We start from the raw sequence: 15,830 nt of genomic DNA, 5'->3' as shown, positions 1-15,830 counted from the left end.
CGGTTCCTGGTGTGTCCGCTGTGCCGTGCGTGTGATCATTGCTTGTACAGCCCTCTCGCAGTGTCCGGAACAAGTATGGTGGGTCTGACACACCGGTGTCAGTGTGTTCTTTTTTCCATTTCCAGGAGTGTATATATTTTGTTATCTTCCATCTCAAGCTTCACCTCCTTAATAGCACTCATCTTCAGCAACAACTAACGTCATTTGAGTCTGCGCTCCCACACTGGGAGCAGCTGCAGTTTGAGATAAATTTAGTCACGATTGCTAGGAAGAATGCACCATGTTTTGTTCCGGAAAGCATTGCAGTATCTCTTGGCGCTGGACCCACATCGCAGCTATGCATCATCGCGTATCGGACCAGCGTGAACGCGCCTTGGAGTTCTGTGACGTCAGTATCACACTCGAAGAATTCCAAGTGTATACACGAAAATAGCTATTATAGCAATGGCTTGCGTCCTGGGGTGGCTTGCTGCAGCGGGCGTGGAGTCTACAGTGGGCGCCGAGCCGCGGATGTGGTTTTTTTATTAGCAATCTTTTATTTAAACTATGTTCCATCGATTTCACCAACCAATAGGATGCTGCAAATTAAGAATAACTACCTCCTACATGCGAAGAATACCGATTTCATTAATTTGCATTAATTTTTTGTATCAATTTTTATACCAATGTGGTGTTAGGGGTCTAATAGGGTATGTGCAAAATACTAAGTTAATTTACATAATTTTTATGTAAAACGCAGCACAATAGTTTATGGGGGTGGGTGACAAAAGAATGGCGTTCAAAAAGCACGTCAAATTCGAAAAGTGTACCAGAAAATGTTGGGATGCGATAACTAATTACGTAATTTGGTATAAAAGGCGGTACATTAGTTTAAGGAAATTGGGGTGACATGGAAAACCACTTAACAGAACAGTAGGTTAAGTCCCGACAAAGGGCCAAACATTATGTTAAGGCACCCAGAGTACAGAGCCGAACATTAGGTAATGCAACATCTTTGCCTCATGTAATTGCTTCTTGCAAGATCTAGATGTTTCGAAGTAGCAGAGAATGATGAGCAAGAAAAATCAAACCTGGACAAACTGATTTTTTTATAAACAAACAATATACCCTTTCCATATATTTTCTAAATTGTTTAAACAATATTCCATACAGAGCAATAGATTTCCCTCAAAATGACCGATCAACTGAGTCTTTTTTCCACCATTTTCCGGGTGGGAGGGGACAGGGCTTTACCAGATGGTCGAAGGCTAATTAATTAACTTAATTAAGTATTCAATCAAATTGATAGTAGTGACAGGGCCTATTCCAATAACTCAGACATGAAAGCGTAGCTCTAGCAGTGAGAGGGAGGAAGCAGGGGGCCAATGGGGAGGTGACATGGAAAACCACTTAACAGGTAATAGTTTAAGCACCTGTCAGTCAAAAGAGAACAATAGGTTCGCCCCTGAGTGCATACCTGTCCCTAATGTAGGCAACCCACACTAACAAAATGGCCCAGCACCCCCTTCCTGAGGGGGATGGGAGGGGGTGTGGGCAATGGTAGGTTAAGTGCAGTGAGATGGAAAACCACTTAACAATAGGCTAAGTACCTTTCAATCAAAGGAGAACAATAGGTCTGGCCCTGAGTGCGTGCCTGCCCCTGATGTAGGCAACCTGCAGTAACAAAATTCGCCAGAAACCGTCTTGCCCCCCTACTCCTCTAATACCCAGTAGCACGTCATCTTGCATTGATGCTTGTCTGTATTCTTCATGACTTATTATCAACAAGTTCATCAAGACACTGTTGGTCCAGATTATCCCACTCCTCAACCGCTATTCGGCGTAGATCCCTCAGAGTGGTTGGGTCATGTCGTCCATAAACAGCCCTTTTCAATTTATCACATGCATGTTCGACAGGTTTCACGTCCGGAGAATAGGGTGGACACACTAGTCGAGAGAAGTCGTTATCCTAAAGGAAGTCATTCACAAGATGTGCACAAGGGTGGGGGGGGGGGGGGTGCGAATTGCCGTCCATCAAGACGAATGCCTCGCCAATATGATGCCGAAATGGTTGCTTCTATCGGTCAGAAAATAGCATTCACGTATTGTACAGCTGTTACGGCGCCTTTCATGACCGCCAGTGGCTTACGTGGGCCCCACATAATGCCACCCAAAAACAACATGGAACCTCCACCTTGCTGCACTCGATGGACGTTGTGTCTACAGCGTTCAGCCTGACCAGGTTGCCTCGAAACACATATTTGACGATTGTCTGGTTGAAGGAAAATGTGACACTCATCGGTAAAGAGAACGTGATGCCAAACCTGAGCAATCCATTCGGCATGTTGGGCCCATCTGTACCACTTTGCATGGTGTTGAGGTTGCAAAGAGGGACTTTGCCATGGACGTCAGGAGTGAAGTTGCCCATAGTTTGAGTCATAACACGACATCCTGTGGCCGCACAAAAAGCATTATTCGACATAGTGGCGTTGCTGTCAGGATTCCTCCGAGGCATAATCAGTAGGTAGAGGTTATCCACTGCAGTAATAGTCCTTTGGCGACATGAGCGAGGCATGTCATAGACAGTTCCTGTCTCTCTGTATCTCCTTCATGTTCGAAAATCGCTTTCGTTGACTCAGACGCCTGGATACTTCCCTTGTTGAGAGCCCTTCCTGGCACAAAGTAACAACGCGGACGCAATCGAACCGCGGTGCTGATTGTCTAGACATGACTGAACTACAGACAACACGAGCCGTGTACCTCCTTCCTGGTGGAATGACTGGAACTCATCGGCTGTCGGGCTCACTCCGTCTAATTGACACTGCTCATGGGTGGATGTTTACATCTTTGGGTGTGTTTAGTGACGTCTCTGAACAGTCAAAGGGACTGTGTCTGTGATACAATATCCACAGTCAACGTCTATGTTCAGGAGTTATGGGAACTGAGGTGATGCAAAACATTTTTTATGTTCATATATAAACGATTTAGGAGACCATCTGAGCAGCCATCTTCGGTCGTTTGCATAACTCATCAAAAGATAAAGACAAATTGCAAAACGACTTCGAAAAGATATCTGAATGGTGCGAAAATTGGCAGTTGATCCTAAATAACGAAAAGTGTGAGGTCATCCACATGAGTGCTAAAAGGAATTCGTTAGACGTCGGTTGCACAATAAATGTCAAATCTAAAGGCCATAAATTCAACTAAATACCTGGGAATTACAGTTACGAACAACTTAAATTGCAAGGAACACACAGAAAATGTTGCGGGGATGGTTAACCAGAAACTGCGTCTTATTGGCAGCACACTTACAAAATGTAAAAGATCTTACTAAGGAGACTGCCTAACTACGCTTGTTCGTCCTCTTTTGAATATTTCTAGCTCATCTCCAGATTCTTCAGTTTTTATAAGAGTAAGGGCGCTTATGACCTCACTGTTGGGCGCCTATCCACACACAGTGCATTCACATCAGAGCTGCTAGCCGTTAACAGGGTCCTCCATTTTGTTTTTCGGGGCTCCCTCCACATTGTTTTAATATGTACTGACTCAGAGTAGTTTGCGGACTGTCACCCTTTGGTCTCTGCTATACATGACCTCTCTGTACTCGGCCATGACTCCTGCTCCGTTGTCTTCCTGTGGGTCCCAGGCCACGTCTGCATCCTAGGGAATGAACTGGCTGGCTATTTGCTGAGACTGAGCGAGGTGGCGCGGTGGTTAACACACTGGACTCGCATTCGGGAGGACGACGGTTCAATCCCGTCTCCGGCCGTCCTGATTTAGGTTTTCCGTGATTCCCTAAATCGTTTCAAGCAGTTGCCGGGATGGTTCCTTTGAAAGGGCACTGCCGATTTCCTTCCCTAACCCGAGCTTGCGCTCCGTCTCTAATGGCCTCGTTGTCGACGGGACGTTAATCACTAACCACCACCACCATATTTGCTGGAGAGGCGGATACTTACCCCTCTTCCCTTTCATGATTCCCGCTGCACATATGCGAATAAACATCAAATACCTCTCTTCCCAGGTGTGGAATGACATCTGGTGTTCTACTGCTTTCAGTAATAAACACGCAATCACGGAGACTTCTGCAGTTTGGCGCTCCTGTTTCCACTCCTGTGGGAAGGATTCCACTGTCCTGTGCCGTCTTTGCATCAGTCATACTACGCTCACTCGGTGTCTCCTCTTGTGTAACGAGTCACTCCCGCAATCTAGCTGTGGAGCCAGATGGTTTGTATCCTATATGTTGGTGGAATGTCCCTTCTTTTGGCCCTTCATACTAAGTATTGCCTTCCAGATTCTTTGCCATTAATATTAGATGATTCTTGAACTGGTTCTCAGTTTCCTGTGTGAAAGTGGTTTTTGTTTTCAGTTACAAGCTTTTACCTTGCTCCAGGAGCTGGGGTGGCAGGGAGCTTCTGTTTTGGGCTTCTCTTTGTGTTTTCTAGGTCTGGGAACCATAACCACTCCACCCTGCAAAGACTGCTCTTTTATCCCCCTCTGTTTTTCGAGTTTTTAAAATAGGCCTATCCTTTCATGCTTTCTGTTGCGTATTTTAATCTCCTCAGTTTATGGTTTGACTCGTCTGACTGGATCCTCCTACTTTTAGTTTGCAAGTAGCTTTTGAATCGCAGGACTGATGACCACGCCATTTAGTCCCATAACACCTCTCAATCAGTCAATATCTCATAGAAGCGAGAAACTGCGCCACAATCGCTCATTACCTAAAGTTTTAGTGCTGCTTTCGTCTGTAGCTGTAGTAACATTACACGCAGAACTTCTGCATTCAATGTGTTTCACTTCCCGACACACCGGTAGTAACAGTTCCGCCCAATAACATTTTTTGGAAAACATTTCTCGGCAGACCTCCTTTGAACGCCCCATGTTACACCTCTCCAGGACCTACTTGCTGGCAGGCGACGGCGGCAGCTGCCCGTGTCGAAAGCGTGTTGCCGCTCATCGCTTTGGAGAGTATAAAATGCGTTACTGTAGTTGAGTGATGCTCTACAGAAAGTGTCAACTATCTGCATTTCACTGTCGATAGCAACGTAGGCAGACACCATATTTCTATATGAGTATTGTATCACACTAATACGCAGACATGAGTGTGGCTCAAAATTAGAGTACCTCGCTAAGTTCTTTAATGTTGTCATTAATGCTTCGTACATCATTTCTTTTTCTTTTAAAAGCGATTCTCCATGCATTTTTTTTGTCAGGATTTCGTATGTTTCCGCCAAGGCACAGTAACGGTGGTGTAGTTAGTTTCACTGTCGTTTGATTTCTTACGATAAATGTATGTGATAAACTGTATAGCAAACTATGTGTAAACTATAGCAACGAATGCACACTGCATATTTTGAGATCCATGTATGGATTCAAGGAGAAATCTTATTTCAGGTATTAAATTAGATTTAAACCAACAAAATTATCAATTTTTGAAGCTACCCCTAATGGAAGTAGATTTATAACGCCGGTGTCAGCAAACGTCTGCAGGGGTGCCTAATTTCCGTTACACAATTCAACACAGAGGAACTATATTCTTTTCACAACTACTCCCCCTCACACGAGTCCGAAGTGAAGAACAAAACTAAAATTCGTGTCGTTGAGGGCAAAGTGGAAGTTTTTCAGAGAAGTTTGTCTAGTGAAATAGATTGGTGTTCACACAGCAGACGTCGATGGCCATTAACTTAATGTGAAAAGCTTTTCTTCAAATTTTGTTACAGAATTTCTTCTAACAATATGCAGCTCCGTTAAATAAAAATGGAAAATATGAACCTAGAGCGTGCTGGTGTGCAATGCAATTAGAACTAAGATTTCTTGTCGCCCTTGCATCACAAAGCAGCTGTGGACCAACTGAGGTACAGAGACGCTGATGGGAGCAGGTCGCCCTCGCCACACTATTGGTCGCCGACCGTGACACACAAAGTAAACAGCTAAGAACAGTTGTTGCTTACGTGAAGTACGGCACTCCTGGAGTCCAAAAATTAAATTTTCTTTTCTCTCATCTTGTATCAGGATTATGTAGCACTGAGTCATCGAAGTGGAAAGGGATTCCTAAGTGAAGTTAGCGGAACAGTTCTGGCCAACATGCAGAAGTAAATGTGCTGTCACAGGGTTGCCAAATATTTGTAACCATGTTGCAATGTCTTGTTACCTGTGCTAGACTCAGCTACTTAGCGGCGAAATGCTTCTCGCGCTCGTCTTCCAAGGTACCTGAAGGGAGGTGCCAGCATGGTCTGTTTCTTACGCGGCTCCTGATAGTTCTAACATCACCTCTCAGGCTATCTATATTTAAAAGATTCAGTTAGACTTAATCTAGAAGTCTGTATTTAAGCTTTCCGGCGTGTAAGGGTGCTGGTGACGCCGGTGATACAAAATTTCAGCGCAGGGATAGCAGAGCGTGTGATATCAGTTTTCGTTCATGCGGCTTATGGCATGTGAAATGTTGAGGTATATAATTTTCCATCATGATTAGTTTCTCCGAAGCACAAACGTGTAAGACACTTTCTTTGATATTCTGCTACGAAAACTTATTTCGATGAAATAAAAAGTAATTAAAAAAATCAACCTTTCCCTACACGTCACGAAACACTAAGCTGTCGAAGACTTTGGCTCCTCGAAATCAACTGACCAGTCTTGTGCCACATACATTAAAATTTCGACTACCACGTGTGTTGGTGGTGATGGAAGTAAGAAGAATCAGTTACATAATTATTCGGTGTCAGGCCCTAATGAATTCTTTTGAGGATGCAGAAGAGAAGAAATTGAAAATTGTGTTCACTAACGCAGAAACTAAGCTGTAAATGTGGACAATGCGCAATTTTGTACCTCGATGTTTTTCTACATTGAGGTCTACACTAACTAGCCTGTTAATTGCTTTCGTAACTGTCCCTTCAAGTTTGGCCCCTAAATGATGAAAACTGATGAATGCTTCCAATGTTTCAAGCTACTTCTGTGTTGTCGCTTGGTGCTCGTAAAGCAGACGCCTATGCTTGCTCCCCTGCACCGAAGTTGCCGGAAGGTTTTAGAGTTGTATTCGTAATAGAATGTTGCAAGTGAAACACCGATTTGATTACCCGGAATTCCCATGTTGGTTTACACAGCAGCATATCTCACTTGAACAGCAGCAGAACAATTACTGAACATAATCATCCATTTAGCTGTCTGTATCAGTGGCAGAGTAAATTCGTGAGCACTATACTGTGAGACTGATTTATCTGTCGTGACGGTGTTAAATCAACAGGAATGTTGCAGAGTCTTGCCTGCGTCACCGGCCTCCGGTTGTCGTTTCGTACTGGGCAATTCCTGTTGCCCTGGCAATGAGACCCCAATGTAAATACGTGTGTATTCTGCGTGGTGAAACATTCCGTTATTCCAGATCCACAGTTAATGTGCATAGATACCAAAAGGGATCGGAAAGCTCTTGCGAGTGAATGAACAAAAATAACATTAACAATAACAAACTGTTAATGAATGAAGTTTATTGTATTACAGAAGAAGATTGGCGATTGAAAATAAAAGTAGGCTGATCGTTCACATCCCGCAATGTTTCCTTAGCATTTTGTTACTGAATTATGTTTTGGCCATTTACAGAGAAAAAAGAAGAAAAATGAAGTGATAGACATCGGTAGTCTGAACCAACTACTACCCTTGTCTTTAGATCATGAGACGACCATTGCCCCATTTTGCCAACGGAACACTACTTCGATTTGCTCTGCTAGATTGGATATACGGGTCCAGTCACGCATGATTCCAGCTACGAAAATACATACTTCTTGCCGCTAGCATCGTCAAGACTTTGCAATGTCGTAGGCATAGTTACGGGAACACTGTTGACATGACACTGATTTGCGAGTTTGGGACTGATAGATTCCGCCAAATTTACTTAAAATTTTCTTTTCAGCTCCCTAAATATTCCGAATTATTGCCTCTGAAGATATCAAATTGTATTAGTAAAGTGAAGTTTTCTATTCCAAAAAGGAGATTTCAAGCATAAGCTTCCTCTACTATCACGTTTCACGTTGTGAATGATAATGAGTGTCTGTGTATAGTTGTAAAGTGCTCAATTCCTTTAATAGTTGCTGCTTTCGAAATCAGTTTAAATTTTGCAGCAAAAGCTGCATCTTATCACTTTCCTTCGCTGCTACTTTGAGCTGCTAATAGTCACAAGTAATTGTCAAGTCTTAGTTCTCCGTGTCATATGTCTCCGGTAACCTCGCAGGAGCAGCTAGTCATATGCTTCGCAAATACCAAATTATAACATCAACAAAACATTCTCTTCACAGATTCTTATCAACTCGGCAAGTAGAGGATGAACTTGAATATACAACCAGCCCAGTTTTCTATTCTGACACTGGAAGTCCACATTAGTGACATTAACATAAGATCATTTCCCAGCTAGAACTTTCACTAAATAACTACCGCTTATCAGTTACAGCATTATCTTGTCACCAGATGTGCTGGTTGCCTGTCCCAATAGCCCCTGGGCTTGTTTGAACCCCATACAACTACTTACATAGGAGTTGTATGCTGGGAGCCCCGTTTCCAAGAGTGTGCTCTGAAACACTTTCACCTGCACTGGTATTGTACTCTGTCGTCAAGAGTTGACACAGATTTCTGTCTATCTTGCATAACAGAGTGGGCAAACATCCTAACTCCACGTTATATCATGAGGCATGGTCATCCAACACCTTGCCATCCACTCACGGTTTCACTGTCCATCAACCAATTTCCATAAATGCTCACAACAGACTGACTCTCAACACACTGACTAGCTAGCCAGCACTGCAGAGATACTCTTTCCTAGGTGTCTTCTTATTTGTCAGTCACTTGCGTCAGTGTCTTTCCCATCGTGGCCGTATCGTTTCTAGTATTATGATTCATTCGTCTCTACTTCGCTTTATTGTTTTCCTTTCCGTGCTATCGTCAATAGGTGGCATTCATTCTTGGTGTTGGTAGTGGTCATAATGTTTTGTATCAGTGTATCTCAGCATTAAATTTTTTTAAGGTCCTCCATTTCTAGTTTTCTTTCAGATGTTTCAAAGCTTTGTTAAATGGCTACAGCCCTTACGCACTACATGCAGTGCGACATCTCCTAACATAAGTTTTTCTGTGTTTGGGCACATTCTTCACTGTTACTTAAAATATCTCACCTGGAGCCACAAATGCGTTGTAGAAATGATAGTGTTAGTGCACATACAAATTCTTTTGATCGGTAAATTTGGTTTGTGTGCCTTTCGCAACTTCATTTCGTCCTTTATGAAATAGTACTGGTAGTGTAAAGGTTGTGACTACAAAAATAATTTTTTTTCGTTTATATGTACATTATTTTCACTGTAAAGTGCATTTTCTTACTATATTATTACATCCTTAGTGTTCTGATGGCTTTGTCTGAAATATTGCGTAGTGATGGTGGATTCGCTTCAATATAAACATCCTAATATGGTATTGCAATGCAATAGCTTAATTTTAGAAATTATAAATTGAAGCAACGCTACAGCAGCCGTGTGGGGGGCAAACAGGAAGGCACATAGGCGCTGATAACCTAATTTCACAAGGGAGCCTGTTCGTATACAATGATGGGGCTGGGCCTGAAAACGCCAGACTGGCCTGTGCTACATTTCCACACCTTGGGGACACAGATGTTGATCTGCACATACCTGGGAGCAGTGTAACGGCACATGTGTTCTACCAACTGCTATGAATACAGCACATTTATGCAGTGTCTAGCAGGACCCACCAGGTTAGCTGAGAGCGCTAATGCGCTGCTTCCTGGACTCTGGTAGGCGCGCCGGCCCCTGATCGAATCCACCCGCCGAGTTAACGACGAGGTTCCCCACATCCATATAGGTTAATACTGGGCTGGTCCCCACGTTCCGCCTCAGTTACACGACTCACAGACATTTGAAACACATTCGCACTTTCCCACGATTTACACTGGGCACAGACAGATGGGGGTACTCTGATTCATGCCGCCAACCCGTGGTTGGCGGCATGAAGGGCATCCGGCCACCCCTTCACTTTAACATGCCAAATCCGTTTTAGCTACGCCAACCCCGCGCCGAATGCGGGACAAAGGCGCAAGCGATAGAATGCAGTGTCCAGCAGCACCCTTCATGATGTCGGGTCCACAGTTTCCGGCACGCTGTGCACCAGTCAGCAGCCGATGCCAGTCAGGGCAGCCAGCCCCACCAGACCACTTGACAAATTAAAGTCCAGCACCGCATATTTAGGTGACAATGGAGCCAACCCTCAGCGGCCAAAGAGTCACCAAACTTCTGCCTTGGAGGGCAGTGATTGGCAGTCAAGGCAGTACTGGCCCCCATCCACCCACACTAGGACGGGCTGCTGGCCTTGTAGCCGTGGCCGCCTGAGAGAATTCAGTGGACGCACGCATCTGTGGCACTGCTCACTCGGGGCTACATAGTGCTAACTCAGGCACAGCCTGCTGAGTGAGGTAAACAGTGTTGGCAAAGTAGGACGCAGATAGTAATCGGCCATCACACCGCTGCGACTTTCCGACGTCATCGGCATCGCTCGTCTACCACGCTCCTGCGGAGGGCGTATCTAGGAGCGCCACAGCGCTCGGTCGTTGTAATCCAAAACTAATAAAATTGTATGTTGGAGAGGAGTTGCTCTAGCCAACCCCGAGCAGTACTTCGCCTGCCACTCCTCCACCTTCTGCGCCGTAGCGGCCCAATTCACCCCTGGGTCTTCAACTTCGTATCTGGTCCTATAGATACTGAAAAATGTAAAAAATTTCAACTACGGGATTTTGAAGTGAACAATATAAGTGATTAGTTGCAAAAGTGACACTGGGAATTATAGAACTAAAACTGCTTTTACATTTACACAAAACTTTGACGTATTTACTTTGGTCACAACGTTCCAGCACCACACATACGCACCAAGCATCATAATTCACAGATCTTATGTGGTGAAATTATATGCTGACTGAAAATTATTGCATAAATAATGTGAATAAGTAACCTACTAGTAGGGAACAGGGTGTGCGAAAAATTGTATGTTATCAGTTACTGAATTATTCATTACTGTGGAAACTGGTTTATAGCGCCTAGGATTTTTAAATCAGCTTCCAAATGGTTCAAATGGCTCTGAGTACTATGGGACTTAACTGCTGAGGTCGTCAGTCTCCTAGAACTTGGAACTACTTAAACCTAAGTACCCTAAGGACATCACACACATCCATGCCCAAGGCAGGATTTGAACCTGTGACCGTAGCGGTCGCGCGGTTTGACTGTAGCGCCTAGAACTGCTCGGCCATCCCGGCCGAATCAGTTTCCACGCTGTAACAACTGTCTGAAAGCAATGTATCGTCGTCAACAAAAAGTATTCCACATACACTACCCTTAATACATGTAATTCCTGTTGCGAAATTAAAGTGACTATTTTACAGTGAGTAGAAGTATCGTGCTGCAGTTCATTCCACTGCTTGACGACAAATAATGACACTCGTCCCGTGTACAATAAGTATTAGTTCTGCACATATAGTAGTTAAGCAGAACTCAGGGCTTTTTCCCACCTGTCGCTTCGGACACACCCTTATCTCCAGTCTGACACGCTGAGTCCTCACGCATGATGGATCTTTGTTGATGAATTCAACAATCCACGCCCTTAAAACGAGTCTCCAGATTTTAAACTCGGATGTTTGCTTTTGCAAAAACTTGAACATTTCTTTGTCCAAAATAATCTGTTCTTTTATCCTTTTTCCATTAGCGTTATTTAAGCTTTCGAAGTAATAGTTAATTTTCAGTATTAGCTGAATTTCCTTGCCAGTGAACGTAAAGCTCCGGATTTAAAATGTTTCGTGACGTTTCTTTCCACACATTTCGGAAGTTTCAAAATCTGCGGAATATTGTTTCGTATGTGCTGTGTATAATCTGCGATGAACGCGCTGGAGTTTTCATGTGCATTTGTGGCCGTGCGATTCCTGTTATTATTGTCAACAACATAAATAAGAGCCGAACTGAATTGTACCCATTTCGTTGTTCTAAGATGCCATATTCTAACGCCAAGTTCTATGTAGTACGGTGCCATACGTTGCGTGTGGTTTTGCCTTGCACCCGCCCAACAGTTGGCAAGACGTACGGCTATAACATAAGTGCACAGATAACACGGTTGCGCTCATGCCATTGATCTCTGGTTCGTGAACAAGCGCGCTGTTCAATTTGCAGACACGTAGCAGAAAACTGGAGACAAGAAACTGTCCACGATACACAGAGGTAAATATTTCTATAGCTATACTCTACATCTTAAGTTTAGTTCTTTACGCTACGGTGTGCTCCCGTTGTCGAGTTTTTCCGGGGCGTCTGAGGCTGTTGTTGCGTGCCTAAACAGAACACGCTGTCCTATCAAATTAGTGTAGAACCTGTGGTAAGGCTTGGCAACATGATATACGCTTTGTAACTGAAATATATTTAACATTTATGCTGTTGTAAGGAATAAGTTTCACTCGCAATCGATAATGAGCTCCAGAGGATAGGCTGCCGGTATATCAGCAACGTAATTTGCAGCTTGGGCTGTTATTTCAAGTTGTGCTTTTCCTTGTGTGAAAGCCGATTATCACTTAATCTTCAAGACATTTCTAAAGTTAAAAGTACAGCACCGCGAAGGTAAAACGAGGCGCGATAACGCTGCAATTGGCCAAGTCAGTACTGTGATTAGAGATCTTGTTTAAAAGACTGCGTACGCAGAAGCTAAAAATTCCAATCATATTTTTTATTGTCAACACGAATTGAATTTTTTAAAACGCTACTCTCCTTACATTACTCCAACGAATATTGTAGCTTCCGTGATGTTAGTAGCACGTAAATTATAGGTATTAATCGTTGATAAAACACATGGCTAAATATTTTAAAAAAGCGTGCTTCAGATATTGACAGAGGTAGTTGAGGATATGCGTGCCTGATTAACCAAAGGTCACTGTACAAATCTGAATTTACTGTTAATAGCGCTATTTCATTGCTATACTTGGACTATATAAATTGTTCATACTTTTCATAAATTTTTGAGATACGACTTGAGAGTAGTATAATAAGATTGAATCTGTGTATTACCATTAAAACGTTTTTCAGAGTGTGAAACGGTGCCGTACTTTGGAGACAATCTGCTTTATGAAAGGCGATCACCAAATCTACACACATCATAACGAAGAGACAATGGGAGATTCCACGGTAAGTGTACAGCAATATCAGTACAATTACTTTGTTGAAGAAGTGTTTCCAGTTAACAAGTCAAGTCTAGTTCATAGTTCCAGTGAATGTTGTTATGTCAAGGAAATTTTCGTGCAAGTAACTCGGCTGTCAAATGGACCGAAAATTGTCGAAACTATCTTCTATGCAACTTCCTTGGTTCACATGCATTAGCCTACTGGCGCTATTAAAAGATATTGGCATGGCAAAACTTCAACATTTAAGCTTTAAGTTGAGGTTTATCACTGGTGCCATTATTGTAACCATATTAGGTGTGCTACAATGTATGCAAGCTTGATACCTTGTTTCGCATAGTGAAAGAGTACAAGAATAACACAGTAAAATGTAGGCAAGCACCTACTCACCAAAAGTTTCAGTTAACTTTGTTCCTTATCTCTGCACAGTAACTGCATCTTGAAATAATTGATAATCATATTCATTAACTTACATAAATCAGATGCTAGCACCATGTTGTTTGAAGTACTGTGGTAACACACACACACACACACACACACACACACACACACACTCTCTCTCTCTCTCTCTCTCTCTCTCTCTCTCTCTCTCTCTCTCTCTCTCTCTCTCTCTCTCTCTCTCTCTCTGTGTGTGTGTGTGTGTGTGTGTGTGTGTGTGTGTGTGTGTGTGTGTGTGTGTGTGCGCGCGCTACTAACTCTCAAACTAGTAGGGAAGGATGTTTGTTAATAAGTTGCTATAATTAAACAAGCACTATATAGTAAGCCTTTTGGTAAACATTTCATTGTCATTCCACTCTGGTTGTATTGCCAAGTGAAAAGTAATTACCTGGTTCTTGATTTAAATTTAACCATTCACAAAATGTGTCTGCCCCAAGGGTCACAATTCCAAAAACTGCACAACTGTAATATATTGTAACATCAAACAAAGTTTAGACTGTAGATTAACTATAAATATATTTGAAAGATCTACTGCAGAGTTTTTGTGGTACCACATTTTCACAGTGATGATGGAATGGTAGCTCATTTAAAAAAAAGCTAAGGTACTGTCAGACACACCATGCGACATCCACACAGAAATGACAACAAATATACTGACAGACTGACAAAAAAGTGGTAAAGTGTCAGCCTACAGGTTTGATCCCAATCAATCCTAGGATTTTTGTCAGTTACCACTATTCTCACCTATGGCAATGTTTGCTGATGTGAAAAATGCCAAGTTACACTGTGGTTTGGAATCTGCCTTCGTCTGATCTTTCCACTATCCCAGCTGGTTGTGGGGGGACCTACAAATTAATGCAGAGGCATACCACCTTAAACAGGACTGCACCTAATAAAGCACAATAGTGTTCAAAACAATCTTTGAATTGATGACAGCTTTAATTAAATACGTGAACTTCAGTATATGTAAAAATACACATGAATTTTTTCTATGTGAACATGGGATTTAAGTCAAGTTCAATGCCATCTAGTACATTGCACTAAATAGGCCTATACTTTCATAAAATTATATAGATACAAATACCTGACCCCAACCAATGATCTCCGCACCCTCCGATGTCCACAGCTCGTGGTCTAGTGCCTAGCATTGCTGCCTTTGGATCATGGGGTCCCTGGTTGGATTCCCAGCTGGCTTTGGAATTTTCTGTGCCTGAGGACTGGGTGTTTGAGTTGTCCTCACCATTTCATCATCATCATCATAATTCGTAATAGTGGCTGGATTGGACTGTGAAAAAAATAGACTGTGTAAAAAGTGGGACTTTGTATGGGTGCTGATGACCGCACAGTTCAGCACCCCACGAAACCAAACATCATCCTAATCATCAGCAGTATCCTCCAATATAATGTGATGCATCCTGAATGTAATTCTGTAGTATTGATCGTAGAGACGATGACCTACATAGGGTGTTCTAGACTTGAAATGTTGTTCCATCTTCTGATACAGTTTGTATTAACTGATGAGGTGAATAGAACACATGTTCAATTGTCTGGGATCTGCTGGAAAATTGAGAAAAGTAGCTCCACTCCCACATTCTGAATTGAAACATTTTAAAAAATAAAATAAAAAAGCTGAAAGGGCTCTCAAAAATGAATATTTTTATATAAAAACTTTATTTTGTACCATTTTAAATGGTATCACTAAAAAACCTCATGGCAATGCATCACACCACTTAACCTGAGTGGCAACTGTTGACACTAGATAGTGTAGCTTGAATTTCCTTTACATGGATGTAATAAACAATGTTTTGGCATTGCATGATCAAAGGTTTTGGTGGTGGCCCTCTGTTTATTTGTTTAGTAATGGCATACTCTAATGAAAATGCATTTGACAGGCTATGGAACATTGAGAAAGTGACTAGAATCCTGTACAAGCAGAACAGGTTCATGCAAAGAGATACAGACATCACCCCCACGAGCCACTACATGTTGGAGGCACAGATTTGGAGCAGTGTCTGGATGCAACAGACCATAATAATGACAAACAAGTCAGATATGGGAAAAGTGCAGACATTCTTGCTGCAATGCATGTTCACCCACAACTTTCTCTGTGAACAATAACTTGGTTTTCTGGGCTGAGAAGTAAAATTACAGAGAATTCTATAGGGTTGTAGTTCATCTCTGTATCACATCTGTGCCTGTCAGGCAGAAAGGGTTAATGACCTTCAAAACCAAC

At 42.6% G+C, this 15,830-nt stretch overlaps 1 protein-coding gene across 1 annotated transcript in view; it reads left to right on the top strand.

Annotated features, from left to right (window-relative positions):
* LOC126298271 (uncharacterized) overlaps nucleotides 1-15,830 on the top strand; it is a 325,333-nt gene that overhangs the window by 96,141 nt on the left and 213,362 nt on the right. Inside the window, exon 2 of the mRNA XM_049989571.1 lies at nucleotides 13,068-13,166. Coding sequence (XP_049845528.1) covers nucleotides 13,107-13,166 — 60 coding nt within the window. The 5' untranslated portion in view covers nucleotides 13,068-13,106. The remainder of the gene's footprint in view (nucleotides 1-13,067; nucleotides 13,167-15,830) is intronic.

This window comes from Schistocerca gregaria, chromosome X, assembly GCF_023897955.1.
Source record: "Schistocerca gregaria isolate iqSchGreg1 chromosome X, iqSchGreg1.2, whole genome shotgun sequence".
Classification (NCBI taxonomy): Eukaryota; Metazoa; Arthropoda; class Insecta; order Orthoptera; family Acrididae; genus Schistocerca; species Schistocerca gregaria.
This window is presented reverse-complemented; position numbering and strand designations above follow the sequence as displayed.